Source organism: Dendrobates tinctorius, unplaced genomic scaffold, assembly GCF_039654945.1.
Source record: "Dendrobates tinctorius isolate UK_male_01 unplaced genomic scaffold, ASM3965494v1 ptg000007l, whole genome shotgun sequence".
Lineage (NCBI taxonomy): Eukaryota > Metazoa > Chordata > Amphibia > Anura > Dendrobatidae > Dendrobates > Dendrobates tinctorius.
In genome coordinates, this window is record NW_027361675.1 from 54229100 (window position 1) to 54252075 (window position 22976).

General features: G+C 42.1%; 1 protein-coding gene across 3 annotated transcripts in view; it reads left to right on the forward strand.

Annotated features, from left to right (window-relative positions):
• RCC1L (RCC1 like) overlaps positions 1-22041 on the forward strand; it is a 60177-nt gene extending 38136 nt beyond the window's left edge. For all 3 annotated transcript variants that reach the window (XM_073574898.1, XM_073574906.1, XM_073574890.1), the window contains 5 exons: positions 9441-9622; positions 13432-13519; positions 17826-17999; positions 19899-19984; positions 21224-22041. In XM_073574898.1, the coding sequence (XP_073430999.1) occupies positions 9441-9622; positions 13432-13519; positions 17826-17999; positions 19899-19984; positions 21224-21301 (608 nt within the window). In that variant the 3' untranslated portion in view covers positions 21302-22041. The remainder of the gene's footprint in view (positions 1-9440; positions 9623-13431; positions 13520-17825; positions 18000-19898; positions 19985-21223) is intronic.
• Positions 22042-22976: the final 935 nt, after the last annotated feature.

Here is a 22976-nt window from a genome sequence, read left to right on the forward strand (position 1 = left end):
TTCAACATATGAAGGACTCTGTTGAACGCAGCATCACCTGCTGCTCCAGTATGGTTTTAACATACGATGATTCACCTGGAACTAATTACCATTGTATGTTGAGGGACCACTGTATCTTAACTATTAAAAATTATGTAATCAATTATTTTCCATATAATACACTGCATGTAAAACTAATAAAAACATTTTTTGTTTTGATCAGATGCCCAGGAAGCCAGCCTGTGACTATGATGACATTATAAATGTCATCTGTTCTTCACATGAAAAAATTATTACAGGACAGGCAATAGCATTCCCCTCAGAAAAAGTATGGGTAGACTTGTGTCAAAAATTAAATAACAAAATGTCACCAAAAAACCTTTACACGTTTGTAAAGACAAATCGGCACAATGTATGGGAAGCCCTTGGTCTGTACAAAGATGTTACAAATATCCCAAAACAACCTTCCAACAGTGAGAGCTCAGAAGGAACAGAGAGTCATTCATCAGTTCAGTGCTATGACATTCAGTTTGAGTTCAGTCTTTCTTTTCAGAGCTGGATCAAAATTTGGCCTGAAAAAGTAATTTACAATGACAAATCTATGTATGCTGATAAAAGAGAATACACAATCTTAAAACCTGGTACATGGACTCACATATTGAATGAGGAGATCTGGAAAAATATCAAGTCATCGTGCACACTTAAATTCAGGAGGGCAAAGGTTTATCCAAATGTTGTATCTAACTACATAGATATAACAGGGTGCTGCACAGAGTGTGATGCACAACTATCCATAAAAGTTGAAGAAATACCAGAGATTGCTAAGCCAGTAGTGCTTAAGTGTATGATCTGCAATATTGATGACAGTCTCCACACAGGAAAATCAAAACGTAAATTATCAGGAGATTTAAGAAAAAGGTTGTCAAAAGAACTCTGGGAAGGACGAAAACAAGCACATGTATGGCGAGCAGCTGAGGCTTATAAAGTTATGGATGTTGGTGACCCTGAGCCTAGCCATCTACCAAATCTAGCAACGTTAAGAAAAGCCAAGCAAGAGATTGGCGAAAGAGAGTTAATGCACAAGGACCCAATTCTTTCATTACATCTCCTGAAATACAGTGTTCCTCAGACTGGAAGCATACACAACATTGGTCTAGATAAATTTTTTTGCCATTACTGGACCCAGTCAAAGAACTTGGGTTCCTATGTAAGTTTTGATGCAACAGGTTCAGTAGTGAGAAAACTAAAAAGACCTGTTGGCATTTCTGCACACATCTTTTTGTACCAAGGGGTTTTGTGTTCGAGTGGAGATCATATCCCAGTAGTGCAGATGCTTTCTGAGAGCCATACTGTTAATTCTATAGCACAATGGCTGACTGAATGGAAACAAGCAGGTGCTACTGTTCCAAAGGAAGCAGTTTGTGATTTCTCCCTCGCTTTGCTTGAAGCTCTAGTTAAGGCTTTCACTCCTTACCCCGACTTGAAGACATATATAAATCAGTGTTTTGGAGTGTTGACCAGGAATGTTGCATCAAAACTACCACCATGCTTTATTAGAATTGATGTTGCGCACTGTATCAAGCTTATTAGCCGATGGGAATGTCTGAGGCAAGCTGGAAACAGAGTAAGGGAATTCTATCTCAGAGCAATGGCACAACTTCTACAGTCTACATCACTTGATGATGCGAGAGAACTCATTCATTCAATTTCAGTTGTTGCTTTTAGTGAATCAGAAGGGAATGATGACAGAGGCACACCAGTTTTATCAGAGACTAGCAAAGTTCAACTGGAGAGACGGATTGCAGAGGGATGTGTTTTACCCACTGTCACTGAAGATGACTATGGAGTAGAGATGAAAGAACAAGAGGATGAGCCAATTCAACCATGCCAAACAGACCTGAAAATATGGGCAACAGAAATTTGTGAAAGGAGTAAGATGCTTGCAGCAAATCATGGTGACCGAGACAATTTACATTTCCTTCCAGAACTTGTTCCAAATCTTTTAAGAATGGCATGTTACCTTCCACTTTGGACAGCCATAATGGTTCCACACTTTAAAAGTGTGAACATGACAGCAAGTTCTGCAAATGTTGAGGCTGAATTTAAGAACATAAAAAATGGACTCTTTAAACATGAATGTCTCCCTATTAGAACCGACCGATTTGTAATTCGTCACCTTGAATTTTTGGAAGGCAAAATGAGACTTTCCTCAGCTCCCATAAAGAAAACCGAAAGCAGTGAAAATATGAGCCAAGAGAATGGGCAAAAAAACAGCAACTGTGAGGAGGATTCACAAGTTCACATAAAATTGGGTGATGAAAGTAGCTTGCAGGAGCAGCCTGTTGAAAATTGGAAAGGTCTCAGTATTCCTCCAAAAAAGAGATTGTCCTACCTAACCCCATGTTCCGAGTTGCTGCACATGGACACAAAATTTAACCGAAAAAAAAAGGTGAGCATTTTGAAAAATGGTAACCATCTAGCTAAAAAACCAATACAAGTAAACAAAAAGCTTATAAGTATCATTAATACCTGTGCATTTGATTCATTTTGCCAGTGTCTTTGTTGTGCATTCTGGGACAGTGGATTATTTTGCAATTATGTCATCAAAGAAAACACCGTTGAAATTTTTGAATTGGTGCAGACAATTGTGACAAAGGGAGTTGGAAAGGAAGTTTATGCAATGAGGGCTAAAATACTGTCTGGAATATTTGAATATGTTCAGCTGAAGTCAGGTGTGAGGCAGGTCAATGCTGAATGTAATGTTGCACACATAATCTCAATGACAATGAGACAGGTACCAAGTGTAATCATTAAAACACAGTGTTCTTCTGTGTACTGCAATAGAAATATAGCTAATTCAAGAGCAATCCCTCTTCTGCCAATCAATATACATATTTTAGAAACCTTCAGCTAGCATTGGAAGATGGGCTACACCTAAATGTTTCAAAATGTCTAAAGCCATTAAAGTCACCTCAAGAGTGTCCAGATGGCTTGAAAATTCAGGATGCATCTTCATTGAAATTCCTTTGCAGTGGTTCGGTCACGCACAGCTGCACCACTGGACAAGTACTTTGTATTGAAATAAGTGCAGAAACACAGTATACACTGTCCGAAATACCTGTGAACATACATCTGGGCAGTCATTCATTTGTGCTACGAGGGGTTGTTGCCTTCATTCCAGGAACTGGCAATATGTCTCTTGGTCATTATGTTGCCTATTGTAGAAGAAAATGTAATGGCTGGGAGAAATATGATGACCTGTGTGACTTTATTACAACAGCCTCTGCAAAGACCAAGATACAACCCCATGTTGTAATATTTACAAAGGAGGAGTGAATATGTGGAGAATCTGTCTCATCATGAGTCCCGTGGCAAGTCACAGGCTCCAAGATTGTTGTGGAAAGTTTAAAAGTATCCTGGCACCAAACAAAGTGTTAGTAATGCTTTCCTCTAAGGTTGTTTTGCTGCTTAAAGTGTATGTTTAAAATAACCTAAAATATGCCTTACCAATATTTTTTTATTCTGTTAACATTTTGTTAATGTGGATTTCCCATTATGATTAAACCGTTTCATGGTTCTTTAAACAGTTCTGCTGTCTACAAAGTTTCATCTGTTATTGGTAATTCCATTTTTATCTGTGTTTGATTTGCAAAGATTTATTAAGCTCTGAAGGTCCTGTTTAGTTGGACAGCTATATTAAAATAACAATACTTTTGTTTTGAGCCAGACACAAAATCATGGTCTACCACGGTTTTGAGTCCAGCAAGAAAACCACATATGGAGCAAAAATGAGCCAACTAGGGTCACTTGCGGACCCCAGCCAGATCATAGAAATGAATGGAGCGTATGCCCAGTATGCCCAAATGTAATGTTAACCCAGCCATATTCACACTGCAATCCAAAGCCATCACACACAAAGTGGTGATGTCTACGGTCATTGCATATTTATGCAAAGATTTTCATAGAAGATGACAGTCACTTTACATAAACTGGCCAACGTCAAAAGTAATCACAATCTTTTTTTTCCCTGGAATTCTTTTTATAGTGCAACGTAATTTGGCTAAACAATGTGTTAGGCCTGCTGGGTAATATAAAAAAAAGAAACAAAACCCCTCAGCAGGCCCAGATGGAACTATGGGAGCCACTGGGTCCTAAAACCCTCCCTGCAAGGTGACGTCAGCAGGGAGAGGACAGCCAACACTCACGTGACAAAAATAACCAATAAGACTGCAGCTGAAAAGTCAGACACACCTCTGGCTGAGAAACCACAACAGAAAATATATACAATAATTTAATAACGTTGAGACCAGGTGCGGACCACTGGTGCCCCCGCCGATCTAGATTCCCTACGCTGCAACCCTAACTAGACCGTCAGACTTCACACCCGCAAGGGCGATCCACCCGACCACCATCTCCCTAGTCTCACTCCTGTCTCCAACCTGACTAGGGTGGGGGCCCTAGGGTTACAGCTGGTAGTGGCAGAATGTAAATAGGGCACCAGCAGTCCACAGATGTTCTTACCTGGTCCGTAGAAGAAACTGCAGAAGCAAACAATATCTCGGAAACCAAAGCGGTGCAAACGTTCATTTTTGCGGCACAAACCAGCACAAACGCAGCACAAACAAATGGTGTATTCATTTTTAAAATTTAAGAACATGGGGTGGAAAGTGGGCGGAGCTTCATAAAAATATAACGCGCAATATCTCTGGAACCAAAGCGGCGCAAACGTTCATTTTTGCGGCACAAACCAGCACATACGCAGCACAAACAAATGGTGTATTCATTTTTAAAATTTAAGAACATGCGGTGGAAAGTGGGCGGAGCTTCATAAAAATATAACGCGCAATATCTCTGGAACCAAAGCGGCGCAAACGTTCATTTTTGCGGCACAAACCAGCACAAACGCAGCACAAACAAATGGTGTATTCATTTTTAAAATGTAAGAACATGGGGTGGAAAGTGGGCGGAGCTTCATAAAAATATAACGCGCAATATCTCTGGAACCAAAGCGGCGCAAACGTTCATTTTTGCGGCACAAACCAGCACAAACGAATGGTGTATTCATTTTTAAAATTTAAGAACATGGGGTGGAAAGTGGGTGGAGCTTCATAAAAATATAACGCGCAATATCTCTGGAACCAAAGCGGCGCAAACGTTCATTTTTGCGGCACAAACCAGCACAAACGAATGGTGTATTCATTTTTAAAATTTAAGAACATGGGGTGGAAAGTGGGTGGAGTTTCAGCAAATTGAGCGCACAATATCTCGGAAACCAAAGCGGCGCAAACGTTCATTTTTGCGGCACAAACCAGCACAAACGCAGCACAAACGAATGGTGTATTCATTTTTAAGATTTAAGAACATGGGGTGGAAAGTGGGCGGAGCTTCATAAAAATATAACGCGCAATATCTCTGGAACCAAAGCGGCGCAAACGTTCATTTTTGCGGCACAAACCAGCACAAACGCAGCACAAACAAATGGTGTATTTTTATTCATCTTTTGAGAACATGGGGTGCCAACTTCACACAGGTACAAAAATGAACACACCAGACACCTAGTTTATGAGCCATGAGAAATCATGATGGGTGGGCACCACCTGTCCCTATACCCAGCACCTGTCAATCACCCCAGGTAGGCTGGGAGACTTGTCACCTTGTAAGTAGAACATAAATTATATATCTAGTGTATTTGTTAGCTCTCCAGGTAGGATGTTTCAAAGTAAGAAAACCACCTAATAGTAGCATTCATTAGATATGCAGTAAAAAGGACCATAAGAAGTGGTCCCATGAGAAGGACAAAAGAAGTGCCTATAAATAAATTGGGCATCATTTTATAATAGTAGAAATAGTGGAAAAAAATGAAAGTCTACATCAGAAAGGGTAAAAACTCCTTTACAAAAAAACGATAATGATATTAAGGGTAAATTAGTCATGAAGAAACTACTGGACCCCAATATGCACTCTAAAGTTAATGTGATACTGGTGCCCCCATTCGCCGCCGTCTGACCTTTGTAGTTACTAGGTCAGCTCTGAGTCAGTTTATTGTCAAATAGGCAGTCACAGAAATTACATCAAACCCATGTCAGATAAGACCATTAAGTGATCACTAGTTTGTAGGCTAATCCATCTCCATTGGACCCAGACAGTGCTAAACACGAACCTGTATAGCAAAAGGTCAGTGCTATATGTAATAATTGATAGGTGTATTCATCTATCTCCATGCATTTCCCCTTACTCAGAGATGTTCCTCAGGAGAAAAAAGTGTCCTCAAAAGAACCATACAGAAGCCTACAGTCTAGATCACGTGAAGTCATTAGTGCCCTCTACTCCTCTGTGGTCAGACCTCATCTGGAATACTGTGTCCAGTTTGGGCACCACATTTTAAAAAAGACATCAACAAACTGGAGCAAGTTTAGAGAAGAGCAACCAGAATGGTGACCGGTCTGCAAACCCTGTCTTATGAGGAACGGTTACAGGATTTGGGAATGTTTAGCTTGCAAAAGAGAAAAGACTGAGAGGAGACTTAATAGCTGTCTACAAATATCTAAAGGGCTGTCACATTGTAGAAGGATCATCTTTATTCTCATATGCACAAGGAAAGACTAGAAGCAATGGGATGAAACTGAATGGGAGGAGACACAGATTAGATATTAGAAAAAACTTCTTGACAGAGTGATCAATGAGTGGAACTTCAATAGAAGTCTTCAAGCAGAGGTTGGACAGACATCTGTCTGGGATGATTTAGTGAATCCTGCTTTGAGCAGGGGGTTGAACCAGATGACCCAGTAGGTCCCTTCCAACTCTACTATTCTATCATTCTAACCCACCATTACGGAATGCTCTGATCTGCTGGCTATAAATGCGCGCAGCATTATTGCTTAGGTAATAACTCGCTTTGTATGTACAGCTTATTACGTCTACAGGTTTATACTTCTAGTTGCCAAAAATGCACAAAAAGTGAACACACCGGATACACAATTTATGTTGTATTCTGATACCACTCCACGTAGGAGAAATCTGCTTTAATTTCCTTTTGTCACATTGACACTTTCTATTTGGTACTGTCCCCTGTATAACTGCATAAAATCCAAGGAACTTTATCCTATTGTGTATCAATATACAGTTGTGGCCAAAAGTATTGATACCCCTGCAATTCTGTCAGATAATACTCAGTTTCTTCCTGAAAACGATTGCAAACACAAATTCTTTGGTATTATTATCTTCATTTAATTTGTCTTAAATGAAAAAACACAAAAAGAATTGTCCTAAAGCCAAATTGGATATAATTCCACAGCAAACATAAAAAAAGAGGGTGGACAAAAGTATTGGCACGGTTCGAAAAATCATGTGATGCTTCTCTAATTTGTGTAATTAACAGCACCTGTAACTTACCTGTGGCACCTAACAGGTGTTGGCAATAACTAAATCACACTTGCAGCCAGTTGACATGGATTAAAGTTGACTCAACCTGTGTCCTTGTGTGTACCACATTGAGCATGGAGAAAAGAAAGAAGACCAAAGAACTGTCTGAGGACTTGAGAAACCAAATTGTGAGGAAGCATGAGCAATCTCAAGGCTACAAGTCCATCTCCAAAGACCTGAATGTTCCTGTGTCTACCGTGCGCAGTGTCATCAAGAAGTTTAAAGCCCATGGCACTGTGGCTAACCTCCCTAGATGTGGACGGAAAAGAAAAATTGACAAGAGATTTCAATGCAAGATTGTGCGGATGTTGGATAAAGAACCTCGACTAACATCCAAACAAGTTCAAGCTGCCCTGCAGTCCGAGGGTACAACAGTGTCAACCCGTACTATCCGTCGGCGTCTGAATGAAAAGGGACTGTATGGTAGGAGACCCAGGAAGACCCCACTTCTTACCCCGAGACATAAAAAAGCCAGGCTGGAGTTTGCCAAAACTTACCTGAAAAAGCCTAAAACGTTTTGGAAGAATGTTCTCTGGTCAGATGAGACAAAAGTAGAGCTTTTGGGCAAAGGCATCAACATAGAGTTTACAGGAGAAAAAAAGAGGCATTCAAAGAAAAAAACACGGTCCCTACAGTCAAACATGGCGGAGGTTCCCTGATGTTTTGGGGTTGCTTTGCTGCCTCTGGCACTGGACTGCTTGACCGTGTGCATGGCATTATGAAGTCTGAAGACTACCAACAAATTATGCAGCATAATGTAAGGCCCACTGTGAGAAAGCTGGGTCTCCCTCAGAGGTCATGGGTCTTCCAGCAGGACAATGACCCAAAACACACTTCAAAAAGCACTAGAAAATGGTTTGAGAGAAAGCACTGGAGACTTCTAAGGTGGCCAGCAATGAGTCGAGACCTGAATCCCATAGAAAACATGTGGAAAGATCTAAAAATGGCAGTTTGGAGAAGGAACCCTTCAAATATCAGGGACCTGGAGCAGTTTGCCAAAGAAGAATGGTCTAAAATTCCAGCAGAGCATTGTAAGAAACTCATTGATGGTTACGGAAGCGGTTGGTCGCAGTTATTTTGGCTAAAGGTTGTGCAACCAAGTATAAGGCTGAGGGTGCCAATACTTTTGTCTGGCCCATTTTTGGAGTTTTGTGTGAAATGATCAATGTTTTGCTTTTTGCTTCATTCTCTTTTGTGTTTTTTCATTTAAGACAAATTAAATGAAGATAATAATACCAAAGAATTTGTGTTTGCAATCATTTTCAGGAAGAAACTGAGTATTATCTGACAGAATTGCAGGGGTGTCAATACTTTTGGCCACAACTGTACATATCCATAGGCCGGAGACAGGATGTCTACTTCAGAAGCAGTGGTTTATAATGGAAACCCACAGGGCTGTGTACATATGTAGATAACGATAGGTCACAAACAGGATAAAGGCTATCCATTCAAGATCACCACCGAGGATGTGTTACACCTGTATCTTCTAAGGTTGAAGGGCCAATATTAATTTCGTATGTAGATGCAAACTTTACTTTATCACTAAAACACAGGACATCACATAAAAGAACACGGGCCTTTTCACCTAACAGGTTTGCATCCCTGTATCTGGTTAGCCCATTGATAGTTATGGAAATATTCAGAGTTCAGTGATTCCTATGATACATACATTGTCCATGTTGGCTTCCAACACCTATCTACATGATAGGTGATAACTTATAGATCGGTGGAGGTCCACTGGGTTCCCTACTTTCTGCTCCATGCACTGGCAGAACAGGAGCATTTTATCTCCATAGGGAATGCATAGAACAGCAGTCAGGCATGCGCACAGCCACTTCTTTCTGAGTGTGGATAAAAATAATTGGCGGTCCTATTGATCGAACACCCACCAATCAAAAAGTTATCTTAACTGGAGTGAGTGGATATGATCCCATTGTTATAGTGAGTTAAATGTCCATTAACCTCTGCAATGATAGACTCTCTTGCTCAAAGAACTGTGCATTTTGTAGTTAACGCTCTTTGCTTTTATGTTTTTACAGGTCATGGGCATTACAACATTAGTAGTAAACCTACCAAAGTTTCTGGGGATTTGGCTGGTGTGAATGTGGTACAGGTTGCCACTTTTGGAGATTGTTGTCTGGCAGTATCAAGTGAAGGAGAAGTTTATGGCTGGGGAAATTCTGAATACTTGCAGCTTGCGTCTATAACAGATCTCACACAGGTAAGATGATCACTGACAAAAGTATTATTATTATTTAATATTAGAGTGCCATTTATTCCATGGCACTTTACATGTGAAAGGTTTATATGTAATAAAAAAAACAAACACAATAATCTTGAACAATACAAGTCCCTGACTGGTACAGGATGGGAGAGAACCCTGCCTGTGAGGGCTCACAGTCTACAAGGGATGGGTGAGGATACAGCAGATGAAGGTAGTGGGTGAGGATACAGTGGATGAGGGTAAAAGTGGCCGTGCAGCTTTATAGTGGAACATGGCTTACTGCAGGTTGTAGACTTGTCAGAAGAAGTAGGCCTTCATGTAGATCCTTTTGAAGGATTCCATGATAGGCGAGAGTCTGAAATGTTGGGGTAGAGAGTTCCAGAGTAGGGGGGATGCACAGGAAATATCTTGTATGAGATTGTGGGAAGAGAAGATAAGAGGGAAGTAGAGAGCGAGATCTTATGAGGATCGGAGGTTGAGTGCAGGTGAGTACCGGGAGACTAGATCACAGATGTATGGAGGAGACAGTCTGTGGATAGCTTTGTATGCCGTGGTTAGGGTTTTGAACTGAAGTCTCTGGCCAATGGGGAGATTGGAGGAATGCAAGAGTGTTAGAAAGGAGGCCACAAAGCAGGAGGTTGCAGTAGTCGAGGTGGGACATGATGAGGGCATGCACTAGTGTTTTTGCAGATTCTTGATTTAAGGAATGTACGGCTCTGGGAAATATTATTGAGTTGTAGTCGCCAGGAAGTGGAAAGGGCTTGGAGATGTGGTCTGAAGGAGAGATCAGAGTCTATGGTTACCCCAAGGCAGTGAGCTTGCAGGACTAGGGAGAGTGAGCATGTATTGATTTTGATGGATAGGTCTGTTGTTGGTTGAGTGAGATGGGGGGAATATGACAAATTTGGTTTTGTCCATGTTGAGTTTTAGAAATCTAGCAGAGAATAAGCATGAAATAGCGGACATACATTGTGGGATTATGGTTAGTAATGAGGTGATGTCGGTTCTAGAGAGTTAGATCTGTTTGTCATCAGCATAGAGATGATACTGAAAGCTGTGGGACTCTATGAGCTGTCCTAAGCCGAAGGTGTAGATGGATAAGAGCAGAGGTCCTAGAACTGAACCTTGGGGGACACAGACAGATCGGGGACAAGATGAGGAGGTAGTGTGTGAGTGGAACATTCTAAATGTCTGATCTGTTCGGTTTGAAAAGATCCAAGATAGGGCCAAGTCTATGATGCCAGTAGATGAGCAAATCTGTAGTAAGAGGGAATGGTCCACTATGTCGATGGCAGATGACAAGTCCAGAACGAGGAGGACAGAATAGTGTCGCATGAATTTGGCAGTTAGTAGGTCATTGGTGACTTTAGTCAGGGCAGTTTCATTGGACTGATGCTGTCAGAAGCCAGATGGTGAGCGGTCAAAGAGGCAGCTGGAGGAGAGGGTGGGAGGACAGTTCAAGATGGTCTTGTTCTTCCAGTAGTTTTGAACCATATGGGAGAAGTGATATGGAGTGATAGCTAGACACACAGGATGGGTCAAGAGAGGGCTTTTTGAGGATCGGTGTGATCGAGACATGATGGCAAGACACCAATTGTTAGTGATAGTTTAAAGAGATGGGTTAGGGTTGGGATGAACACTGGTGTGGTTTGGGATGAGGTGGGACAGGATCTGGAGAGAGGAAATTTTGTCTTTTGTAATGCTGATTTTGGAGGAGAACAACTGAGCAGTTATGAAGAAGGGCTGTGAGGACTGTAGGCCAAAGCTTTCTCTGATGGCGTTAATCTTCTGCTTGAAGAATGAGGCATAGTCTTCAGCTGAGAGGAGAGGGAGGAGTTGCTGGGGGCAGAGGAGAGAATTGAAAGTGTTAAATAGCTGTTTAGGGTTGTGTGACTGGGAGGTTATGAGAGATGAGAAGTAGGTTTGTTTTGCTGCAGTGACTGTGGACTTGAAAGTGGTAAGGGACTGTTTGAATGTGAAGAAGTGGTCTTTGGAGTGGGATCTTTTCCATCTTCGCTCAGCAAACCTGGATGCCTGCTCCAGTTCTTTAGTCAGGCTGTTGTGCCTGGGGTGCTGTGCGAGCTCTGGTATGCGTGAAGGACTTACTGATTCGACAGCTATAGCTGTTGTGGTGTTATATAAAGTGGCGGCAGTATCTGCATTGTGTAAGGAATTTACGTCTGTAAGAGGGAGAAGGGACTCAAAGTGGGAGTAAATCAAGGTGTTTGAGATTTATGCAAGGGTGGAAGTTTGTGGAGTGGGGATTGTGCACCTGGAGAGGAGAGGGAAGAGAATGTGAGTAGGTTGAGGTCACACAAAGGGAGATATGAGTTAGAGAGGTTAGATAGGAAACACAGGCGGGTGAAGATGAGGTCCAGTGTGGCCATCTTTTTGAGTGGCTGTGGAGGACCATTGAGCAAGGCTGAAGGAATAAAAGAGAGATAGAATCTTAGAGACAGCTGAGTGGGAAGTGTCAATGGGGATGTTCAAACGGAAGGGGTCACAAAAGCTGGTGGCTGACCCTGGAGGTCAATAAATGACAGCCAGTTGGAGGGGGAGTAGATGCACACAGAGTGCACCTCAAAAGCAACGAGAATAAAATAGGATGGCAGTATAATTTGGGTGAAGGAACAGTTACCTGACAGGAGAGAACCAACTCTTTCACCGTGCGTGTTGCTGGGTCAGGGGGTGTGAGAAAGATGGAATCCACTATAAGAAAATGCAACTAGAGGGGCTGTGTCAGAGGGGTGAGCCAGGTTTCAGTGATGCCGAGCAAGGAGAGTTTGTTAGTAATGAAAATATCATGGATTTATGAAAGTTTGTTACAGACAGAGCAAGCATTCCATAGGACTCCTGTTAGAGGGACTGGGCTAGTGGTGAATGGGTATAATATTAAAGACTTTGCGGAGATTTGTGATAGATCATGGATAAAAGGTGGAATTGACTGTGGGGATGAGATGAGGAGGGCCTGAATTTGGAGAAATATCACCGGGAGTGAGAAGAAGCAGAGAAAGTATTAGGTGAGAGCGGGCATGAGCATGAGAGGTGGCTGTCTGTGTTTGGAGACAAAGGATTATATGTTTAGCAACAGACCTGAGGAGGTGGTGAGATGGATGGGGAGGATGGAGGGATAAATGGCCAGTTCCTTACTAGGTGTAGAGATTAGAGGGGTTAGTTGGAAGGGAAGGACTATGGGGGTGACAGTGGACACAGTCAGAAACATTGCTTACAGTGGACTGTCCAATTACCTTCAGTAACCTTCTGGTTCAACTCTGGTCCAATTCATTGCAGTACACTTAGATGCTGCACTTGGATGATTCAGAGCAGACTATAATTAACAATATATACAAAGTAAAATGAACCATGAGTATACAGATGCCTTGCTTAGTAAATTTTTCACCTGGCATTAAGCCTCTTTGCTAGATTTATTGTCATGTTCTTTTGAGAGGACATTATGGGCTTTACCACATAACTCATCCTAAACAAAAATGTATCAGACTTTATATGTTCTCAACATTTTTATTAAAGTGTCATTTTCTAAAAACATTACAATTGTAGTAATGCCAGATGCAGATCTGTGTGTGACTAGCACTGATGGGTTTGGTTTCATGAATTCTATTTTCCATTATATTTTATTGTTGTCATAACCTTAGATATTTAAAGTTTTTCTTTACGTTTTGCATAATAATATAAATGTCTCCGGACATATCTATATCCATTTATTTTCCGATAGGTGCTATATTTCTTGTATGAAGTATTGCCGTATGTACTGAGAGTAACAGATGAATTTTACTTATTTGTTTTAGGTCAATGTTCCACGACTCTTACCGTTCAAAAATGTTGGGAAAGTGAAAAACGTGGCATGCGGTGGGACAAGTTGTGCTCTTTTAAATGGTTAGTATAAGCTATGGTGGTGTAAATTTAAAGGTCCATGTTTACATACTATACGGATAAAAGTGTTGGGATGCCCCTCTTATTGATCATATTCAGGTTTTTCATTCTCTGCCATTGTCACGTGTATAAAATCTAGCACAATCTGCCTTTACATACATTTGTGAAAGAATGGGTCATTATTAATTCAAGTATGGTGCTGTTGCAAATCATTGTTGCAAAAGTCAGTTCATTAAATTTCCTTCCACCTAAATATTCCACTATTTTGAAGAACCTGACATGGGCAGCATGTGTCAGACACTGGGCGATTTCAGTCAGGTATGTTTGACTCTGAAACGTACCTTTTAAAAGCCACCCGGGAACCAAGCCATTTGGCACACTAGTCAGACAGGTGGGTTCCTGGTGGCTCCTTCCCGCCCGCTGACTGTGATTGACAGGTCTTTTCTACGTATAGACAGATACATGTCAGTCAGTGTTAGCGGGCGGGGAAAAGCCGCCGGGGACCCGCTTGTCCAACTAGTACATAGCATGAGGTCTGTCCTGAGCAGCTATTAAATGTATGCTTTTATCTGAAACGACGCATCGTTTCAGAGTCAAACATAGGTGGCTGAGATTGCACAGTCAGTGTCTGATACATTGTGCCCATTTCATGCATCAAATATCAGGTTCACTTTCACTCTGAGTGGTATTTTTAAAAAGTAGAAGCCTTTGGGAACTTCAGCACTTGGTCCACGATGTCAAGATCAGGTAAAATTACAGCGCATGTGTCCCAAAGTCCTGAAGCACTGCTATGTAAAGCACATGTGATCAGACAATCACAGCTTCAAGTCTCCTAAGAGGACCATTAAATTCAGTAAAAAAAATAAATTTTAAAAATATGACAAAAATAAAGAACACAAGTTAAAATCGCACTATTTAAAAAAAAAAAAAAATGTTTAACCCCTTAACAACCGCCGATACGCCTTTTAACGGCAGCAATTAAGGGTACTTATTCCTCAGCGCCGCTTTTTCATGTCGCCGAGAAATAATGTTATAGCGCCCCAGTGTCTTAAAATCTCCGGGGTCTTGGCTACTAGGGGTAGCTGAGACCCCGGAGAACATAATTTGGGTCGGTTTTTACTGACCCCAGTGCTGCGATCACCGTTATTCACAAAATAACGGCGGTGTAAAAAAAAATCCTATTTATTTCTACCTCCTCTGATATGATCTAGCACATCAGAGGAGAGAGAAATGGAGACCCCCCCCCCCCAGTACCTCCGGCCCTCGGCGTCTTCTTCCGGGAAGAAAATGGCGGTCGCAGTGCGCCTGCCGAGATCTGCTGGCCGGCACCCAGCAACAATAGGAGATTTCTCATATTGGTTCATTTTGATTGCCGTGATAGACCCTATCACAGTGATCAAAAAAAAATTGTAAATCAAACCCTCCTTTATCACCCCCTGAGGCTGGTTTCACATTTGCGTTTTTTAGCGCTGGAAAAAAACGCATATGTGCGCATGCGTTTTTTCCCCTATATTTAACATGGGTGCGCATACCTGCGCGCTTGTAAGCGCATGTATGCGATTTTCATGCGCTGCGTTTTTTTGGGGTGTGCGTTTGTATTTTCCAGACGCAGCATGTTGCATTTTTTGGCCCTGCAAAAAAGCGCATGCGCACATATGTGCACGTTTTGCGCTAAAAATGGCCATTATAGCCTATGGATGCGCATATGTGCGCACTGGCATGCTCATGTATGCGTTTTTTTGCATATGCGTTTTTTTTTTTTAACCATGGAATTTAGGGGTTTGGGTTAGAGTTAGGGTTAGTTAAGGGGGTTTAGGGTTAGGGTCAGGGTCAGGGTTAGGGTTTGGGTCAGGGTTAGGGTTAAGTATGGTTTGGTTAAGGGTTAGGGTCAGGGTTAGGGTCAGGATTAGGGTTAAGTATGGTTTGGTTAAGGGTTAGGGTCAGGGTTAGGGTCAGGGTCAGGGTTAGGGTTAAGTATGGTTTTGTTAAGGGTTAGGGTCAGGGTTAGGGTCAGGATTAGGGTTAAGTATGGTTTGGTTAAGGGTTAGGGTCAGGGTTAGGGTCAGGGCTAGGGTTAGGGTTAGGGTTATGGTCAGGGTTAGGGTTAGGGTCAGGGTTAGGGTTAAGTATGGTTTTGTTAAGGGTTAGGGTCAGGGTTAGGGTCAGGGTTAGGGTTAGGGTCAGGGTTAGTGTTAAGGTCAGGGTTAGGGTTAGGGTTAGTTAGGGTTTAGGGTTTGGGTTAGGGTTAAGTATGATTTGGTTAAGGGTTAGGGTCAGGGTTAGGGTTAGGGTCAGGGTTAGGGTTAGTAAAGTCATGGTTTGGGTTAGTGTGAGGGGCCACCTAATGTTGGAAAAAAACGCAAACGCGGTAAAAACGCACTAAAAACGCATACAAACGCATAAAAACGCTGCGTTTTTTTCATGCATGCTCATAAAAATGCTTGAAAAAAACGCAGCAGTTGTATGCTTTTGTATGCGTTTTTTCAATGCGTTTTTTTGCGGGAAAAACGCGCTGCAAAAAAAAGCAAGTGTGAAACTAGCCTGAGTTAGATAAAAATAATAAAAAAAAATGTATTTTTCCAGTAGGGTAATGGTTGGAGTTATAGATGGGGTTATAGCTAGGGTTAGGGTTGCGGCTTGGTTTAGAGCTAGGGTAAGGGTTGTGTTGAATTTAGGGTTGTGGTGTTGGGGTTAGGGTTGTGGTTAGGGTTATGGTTAGGGTTGGGATTAAGATTAGGGGTGTGTTGGGGTTAGGGTTGTGTTATGGTTGGTGTTAGAATTTAGGTACATCAGGGGGTCTCCAAACGCGATATGGTGCCCGCCATTGATTCCAGACAAATTTGCGTTCAAAAAGTCAAACGGTGCTCCCTCCCTTCTGAGCCCTTTTATACACCCAAACAGTGGCTTTCCCCACATACGGGTTATCGGCATACTCAGTAGAAACTGCACAGCAAATTTTGTGGTCCATTTTCTCCTGGGGCCCTTGTGAAAATAAAAAATTTTGGTTCCAAAGTAAATTTTTTGTGAAAAAAAATAAAATGTTCATTTTTTTCTTCCACATTGCTTTAGTTCTCGTAAAGTACCTGAAGGGTTAATAAACATCTTGAATGTGGTTTTGTGCACCTTGAGAGGTGCAGTTTTTAGAGTGGTGTCACTTTTAGGTATTTTCTGTTATATTGACCCCCCCCCCCCCCCAAACTCACTTCAAATGTGAGGTAGTCCCTCAAAAAAATGGTTTTGTAAATTTTGTTGGAAAAATGAGAAATCCCTGGTCATCTTTTAACCCTTAACATCCTAACAAAAAATATTAGGTTTCCAATATTGTGCTGATGTAAAGTAGACATGTGGACAATGTTATTTATTAACTATTTTGTGCGATATGACTCTCTGATTTAAGGGCACAAAAAATGAAAGTTTGAAAATTGCAAAATTTCTTAAATTTTTACCAAATATCTGTTTTTTTCATAAAAAAGAAGAAATTTTGCCACTAACTTGAAGTACAATATGTAAAAGAAAAAAAGTAATTTCAGAATCAGTATGATCCGTTGAAGTGTTCCATATCTATAACTTCATAAAGTGACAGTGGTCAGAATTGTAAAAAATTGACTTGGTCATTAAGTATCAAATTGGCTGTCACTAAGGGGTTAAAAAATACATACATTTGGTATCACTTCGTTCAGAATTGTCCAATCTATTAAAATATAAAATAAATTAATTGATCGGTAAACAATGTAACGAGAGAAAAAAATCAAAACGCCAGAATTTTTTTTGCTGCCACATTGCAATTAGGGGCAATCAAAACATATCTACCTCAAAATGCTATAATTAAAAACAGCTGCTCAGCTCAGGGACAAAAAATAAGCTACCACCCAGCCCCAAATCCCAAAAAATGAAAATGTTACGGATCTTGGAAAATGGCGACAACATTATTATTATTATTATTTTATTTTTATTTTTAGATTTCCAATTTTTTTTACCACCTAAATAAAAAAAAAAAAAAAAACCTATACACGTTTGGAATCTGCATACTATACTCATACTGACCTGGGGGGTCATTTTGCCCGGTCAGTTTTACCATAAAGTGAACATGGTAAATAATATTTCCTAAATACGATTGTGGAATTTCCCTTTTTTTGCTATTTGAATGCACTTGGATTTTTTTTTTTCCTTTTTCCAGTACACTATATGGTAAAATGAACGATGCCATTCAAAAGTCCAATTCTGCCCTCAAAAAACAAGCCCTAGAAAAATATTCTTTTAGGAATATTACATTTTTTGTGGAATAATTATATTTTCCCTGTTATTGTAGAGGATGGAAATGTCTTTGTATGGGGTTATGGTATTCTTGGAAAGGGACCAAGCTTTACAGAGTCACCCATCCCAGAAATAATTCCTCCTACTCTGTTTGGTTTAAATGACTTCAACCCAGATGTGAGGGTGTCCATGATCTCTTCGGGCCTTGGCCACTTTGCTGCAGTAACAAGTAAGTTAAGCCAAATTTTTAACAAGATCTACATCCAAAAACTGATAATTTACAAATATACTTCTTCCCTTATTCGAATAGAAGGAATATGTGTTAGTTGATGGCACTGCTTTCTTCCGGAACAGTGGGTTAATATGGGAAAAGAAAAGCATTTTTAAACAGCAGAAGCCCCAAATTTTTTTTTTTTTTGTGTAAGTAAACTGTTTCTCATGTCTGATAGAACATGTTCACCAGACAGTGAACTGATTGCCACTATTCATCTGATGGAATCAGTTAAAACATTTGGGGCCAAATTGGGATATCTGTGCATCCCTTGTGCGCAGGCTGGCCGCGGGTCGCTTGTGCGCAGGCTGGCCGCGGGTCCCTTGTGCGCAGGCTGGCCGCGGGTCGCTTGTGCGCAGGCTGGCCGCGGGTCCCTTGTGCGCAGGCTGGCCGCGGGTCCCTTGTGCGCAGGCTGGCCGCGGGTCGCTTGTGCGCAGGCTGGCCGCGGGTCCCTTGTGCGCAGGCTGGCCGCGGGTCGCTTGTGCGCAGGCTGGCCGCGGGTCGCTTGTGCGCAGGCTGGCCGCGGGTCCCTTGTGCGCAGGCTGGCCGCGGGTCCCTTGTGCGCAGGCTGGCCGCGGGTCGCTTGTGCGCAGGCTGGCCGCGGGTCGCTTGTGCGCAGGCTGGCCGCGGGTCGCTTGTGCGCAGGCTGGCCGCGGGTCGCTTGTGCGCAGGCTGGCCGCGGGTCCCTTGTGCGCAGGCTGGCCGCGGGTCGCTTGTGCGCAGGCTGGCCGCGGGTCGCTTGTGCGCAGGCTGGCCGCGGGTCCCTTGTGCGCAGGCTGGCCGCGGGTCGCTTGTGCGCAGGCTGGCCGCGGGTCGCTTGTGCGCAGGCTGGCCGCGGGTCCCTTGTGCGCAGGCTGGCCGCGGGTCGCTTGTGCGCAGGCTGGCCGCGGGTCGCTTGTGCGCAGGCTGGCCGCGGGTCCCTTGTGCGCAGGCTGGCCGCGGGTCGCTTGTGCGCAGGCTGGCCGCGGGTCGCTTGTGCGCAGGCTGGCCGCGGGTCCCTTGTGCGCAGGCTGGCCGCGGGGTCGCTTGTGCGCAGGCTGGCCGCGGGTCGCTTGTGCGCAGGCTGGCCGCGGGTCGCTTGTGCGCAGGCTGGCCGCGGGTCGCTTGTGCGCAGGCTGGCCGCGGGTCGCTTGTGCGCAGGCTGGCCGCAGGTCCCTTGACCAGAACTGAAGAGCCTCGTACATGCCTGTAATACGGCTGTTAAGTTTTAGTCAGGGAACACGCTGCCGGTTTGTGCATCACATACGTCCATAGAGAAACCTCGTTTCATGGATGTCTGAATTCTCCCTGAGGGTATGTGCATACATTAAGGATTTGTTGCAGCCCTTTCTCCACTAAAAATGTGTCTCATGGCAGTAAAAATCCTGCATTTAAAAATGCGCGTTTTTCAGGGGGTTATTTTTCCAGTTATTAGAATAGGTGAAAAGCAATGAAAGAAGTTACATGTTGCAGATCTGAAACTGCTTCAAAGCTGCAAGGAAAAAAACAAGCGATGTGTGCATGAGACGTCGGGATTGTCATTCTCTTTGCTGGTACTAGGAAATGCTTTGGCAAATACTTTGTGCACATCCAGAAATATCTGCGTCATAGCGCTGCAATTTTCAGTACCAACAAAATTACTGGTCGTTTTCGCAGCGCTTTTCACTCATTGAAAAGAATGGGAAAAACACATGAATGGTGTGGAAATATCTGCAGCAAATACCTTACCTGTGCACAGACCAAGAGCAGCAACACAGCTATCATAAGATTGCATTTCATTTATTAACCACTTTAGTAAAGTGCTGTCATTTAGCATTGAGAATATTTCTCATGTACATTACTTTGTACCTTTTTTTAAAACTATTTTGTGTTTTGCAGATGTTGGGGAACTATTTGTTTGGGGTAAAAATATGAGAGGCTGCTTGGGTACAGGAAGATATGACGATCAGTATTTTCCCTGGCGGGTAAGAGACCTTCCTACCTATCGACAAACTTTTAGTCTGAATTTCTTTCTTGTTTTTGTTTGAGTTGAGGGTCATGTATGGTATCAGGGCAGGGCTGCAAGGATCCGAAAATATCCAGGGTACACTCACATATGCTAAGGAATCCAGCACAGAGTTATTATTGAAGGGACTAAATAATAGAAAGTTGCTAAATGATCTGTGCATAGTAAATGTAGTAATTTACTAATGTAGTCTCATTAGCCAGATCCAGCCTTTATCCTCTAGTCACTGCATTCCGGGTCCTGATACCGGAGTGAGCTGATTACTAATTACAATTGTCAAGCTAGTTCCATCTCTATACATCGGAGAAGGGGACTGGCTTAACTATTGAAATAAGCAGTCAGCCAGCCCCCTTCGTGCCGGCATAGGACACACTATCCTGTATGAAGGATGAGACCGGACGAGGGTCTTCTGTGGCCCAGAATGTAGCAAGGATGATGGAGATTTCGTCTACTACATACCCATTATTTAATTTGGTGGAAAACCCCTTTAATACTATAGTTGGGGAGAATAAAGACAATGGCCCTGGTTCATTAAGACCAGCGTTTTGTATGCCAGGCTTAATGAGATGCATGCAGGCATAAGATGCACCATATTCATTCATTCAGGGACTGGAGTAGCATTCCTGGTGTAAGAACCGTCACCACTATTTTTGAATTAGGTGGAGGGGCATAGCCACGCTCCTACTCACCTCCAGCCCCGCTCATTTTCTTAGAACTGTGAAAAGAGGCGTGTAAACACCAAAAGCCACAAAATTTATGTTCAAGTCAAGTGAAGTGTTTACCCCAGTTATCTTTCAAAACCACTTTGATGAGTTAGGGCCAATGTTCTTGCCTTAGATCTTTCCTTTCAGGGACAGGAATTGTAATCTTACTGACTCCAGTTTCATCCTATCTGTAAGAAATGTTTCATGAGCATGACAAATAAAGTATTTCTTGGATGCCTCACTGGGGGACACAAGAAACCATAATATAGACAGGTTTTTCCTGCTGGGGTGGGGTCGGCCTTTTTTTTTTTTAGAGGTGTGTTCTTAGCGTCAGCAGACTTCACCCATGGTTTCCTGTGTCCACCTTTGAAGGCTACGAGAAAGAGATTTTGTGGGGAGTACCAACAATCCTCTTTTTTTAATATTGTTTTGAACATAATCATGTGTTGCCTATTATTTTTTTTCTTCTTTTCACTCTTTTTATTTCCTTGAAGGTAACTGTACCTGGAGAAGTAGTGGAAGTCGCCTGTGGTGTTGACCATATGGTAGCACTTGTGAAGTCACTTAACTGATAAAGAAGAAAAATAGTCGATATTACATTTTATGTGCTGTTCTTAAGGTTGCACACATTAAGGCAAACCTGCCAGTAAGAGAAATCTCTAAAACTGCATTTATTGGCATGCTGGTCTTGAAATGTAAATCCATCAACACCTTTATATTTTTTATCTGTTGCTGCATTCACAATTGACTAGCATTTAATTAATATGCCAATGAGGTATTCAGGGCTCTGTGTCTGACAGCACATAAGGATCCTTTTGCCTCCCAAGGTTTTTTTTTCCTTGAAAGCACCAGACTCTTTAGCTTGATTGCTTACTTTATATGTGTGGTCAGGCAGCACACTTTGAAATCAGATAGTGAGTTATAAATCAAGCTAAATCTGCTAGTGCTTGTCAGAGTGGAGTGCTCTGTTGCACCCAGAGCACTTGAATGAAAATGATAATTTCTTTGGAATGCAGCAACAGATAGAGGATATAAAGGTGTTGATGAACTTACATTTTAAAGACCTGCATGCCTATATGTGCAGTTGGAGGTGGGGAGGTTGGTCTTACCCACAGATTTCCTTAAAATACTCTTGTATAATAGTGTAAAGGTGCAACTTGATCCACAATGCCATGTGTTTTGGTAAATGAGCTGTACTTATGGCATAAATATAGCTTTCAATTGACTGTAAATATGAATCTTTTTAAAACAAACCTTTTTTATTATGGATAAGTCTAAGCAAAAAATTAGTAAAACATTGCTGATTAGTCAATTACTGTACCGTCTCTATAACATTCCTGGTATTTTCAAGATATCTCAGTTTTTTAAAGAGATTTTCTCCAAATTTTGAGAAAATTCTAGTTAAGAAAAAAAATCTGACCACCGATAGTTTCGGCATTTATTATTCCTATGTGCTGTCAGCATTTTATGTCAATCTGCTGTGGACACAGTCTGTATTCACACATTTTGTGGGTCATTATTCAGTCTTTCAGCATAAAACAGGAAAGAAAAAGCTGCCGTATTTTACACAATTATTTTCTTTAACGCAGCTCCAGAGATAGACCTGGAGGAGGATCATGATGTGTAAGTGTTATGCTCCTAATTTGGTGTCATATGTAGTAGCCTACAGTGAAATGTGATGTGTATAAAACACATTGCTTTCACACATCTGTTACTGCTATGGGTGATGCCCTGTACACATGGCAGCATATAACAGCTGTAGATTTTGACAATTTATTTTTTCACCATTATGTTCATAGCAACAACAGCAAATTAAACTATGAACAGAAAAAAATCATAGAATCATAGAATCGTAGAGTTGGAAGGGACCTCCTGGGCCATCTGGTCCAACCCCCTGCTCAAAGCAGGATTCGCTAAATCATCCCAGTCAGATGTCTGTCCAGCCTCTGTTTGAAGACTTCCATTGAAGGAGAACTCACCACTTCTCGTGGCAGCCTGTTCCACTCATTGATCACTCTAACTGTCAAAAAGTTTTTTCTAATATCTAATCTGTGTCTCCTCCCATTCAGTTTCATCCCATTGCTTCTAGTCTTTCCTTGTGCAAATGAGAATAAAGTTGATCCTTCTACAATGTGACAGCCCTTTAGATATTTGTAGACAGCTATTAAGTCTCCTCTCAGTCTTCTCTTTTGCAGACCAGCTGAGGGATCCTGTTGGGGCCGGGGGAGGGTGCGGACTGGATGGCAC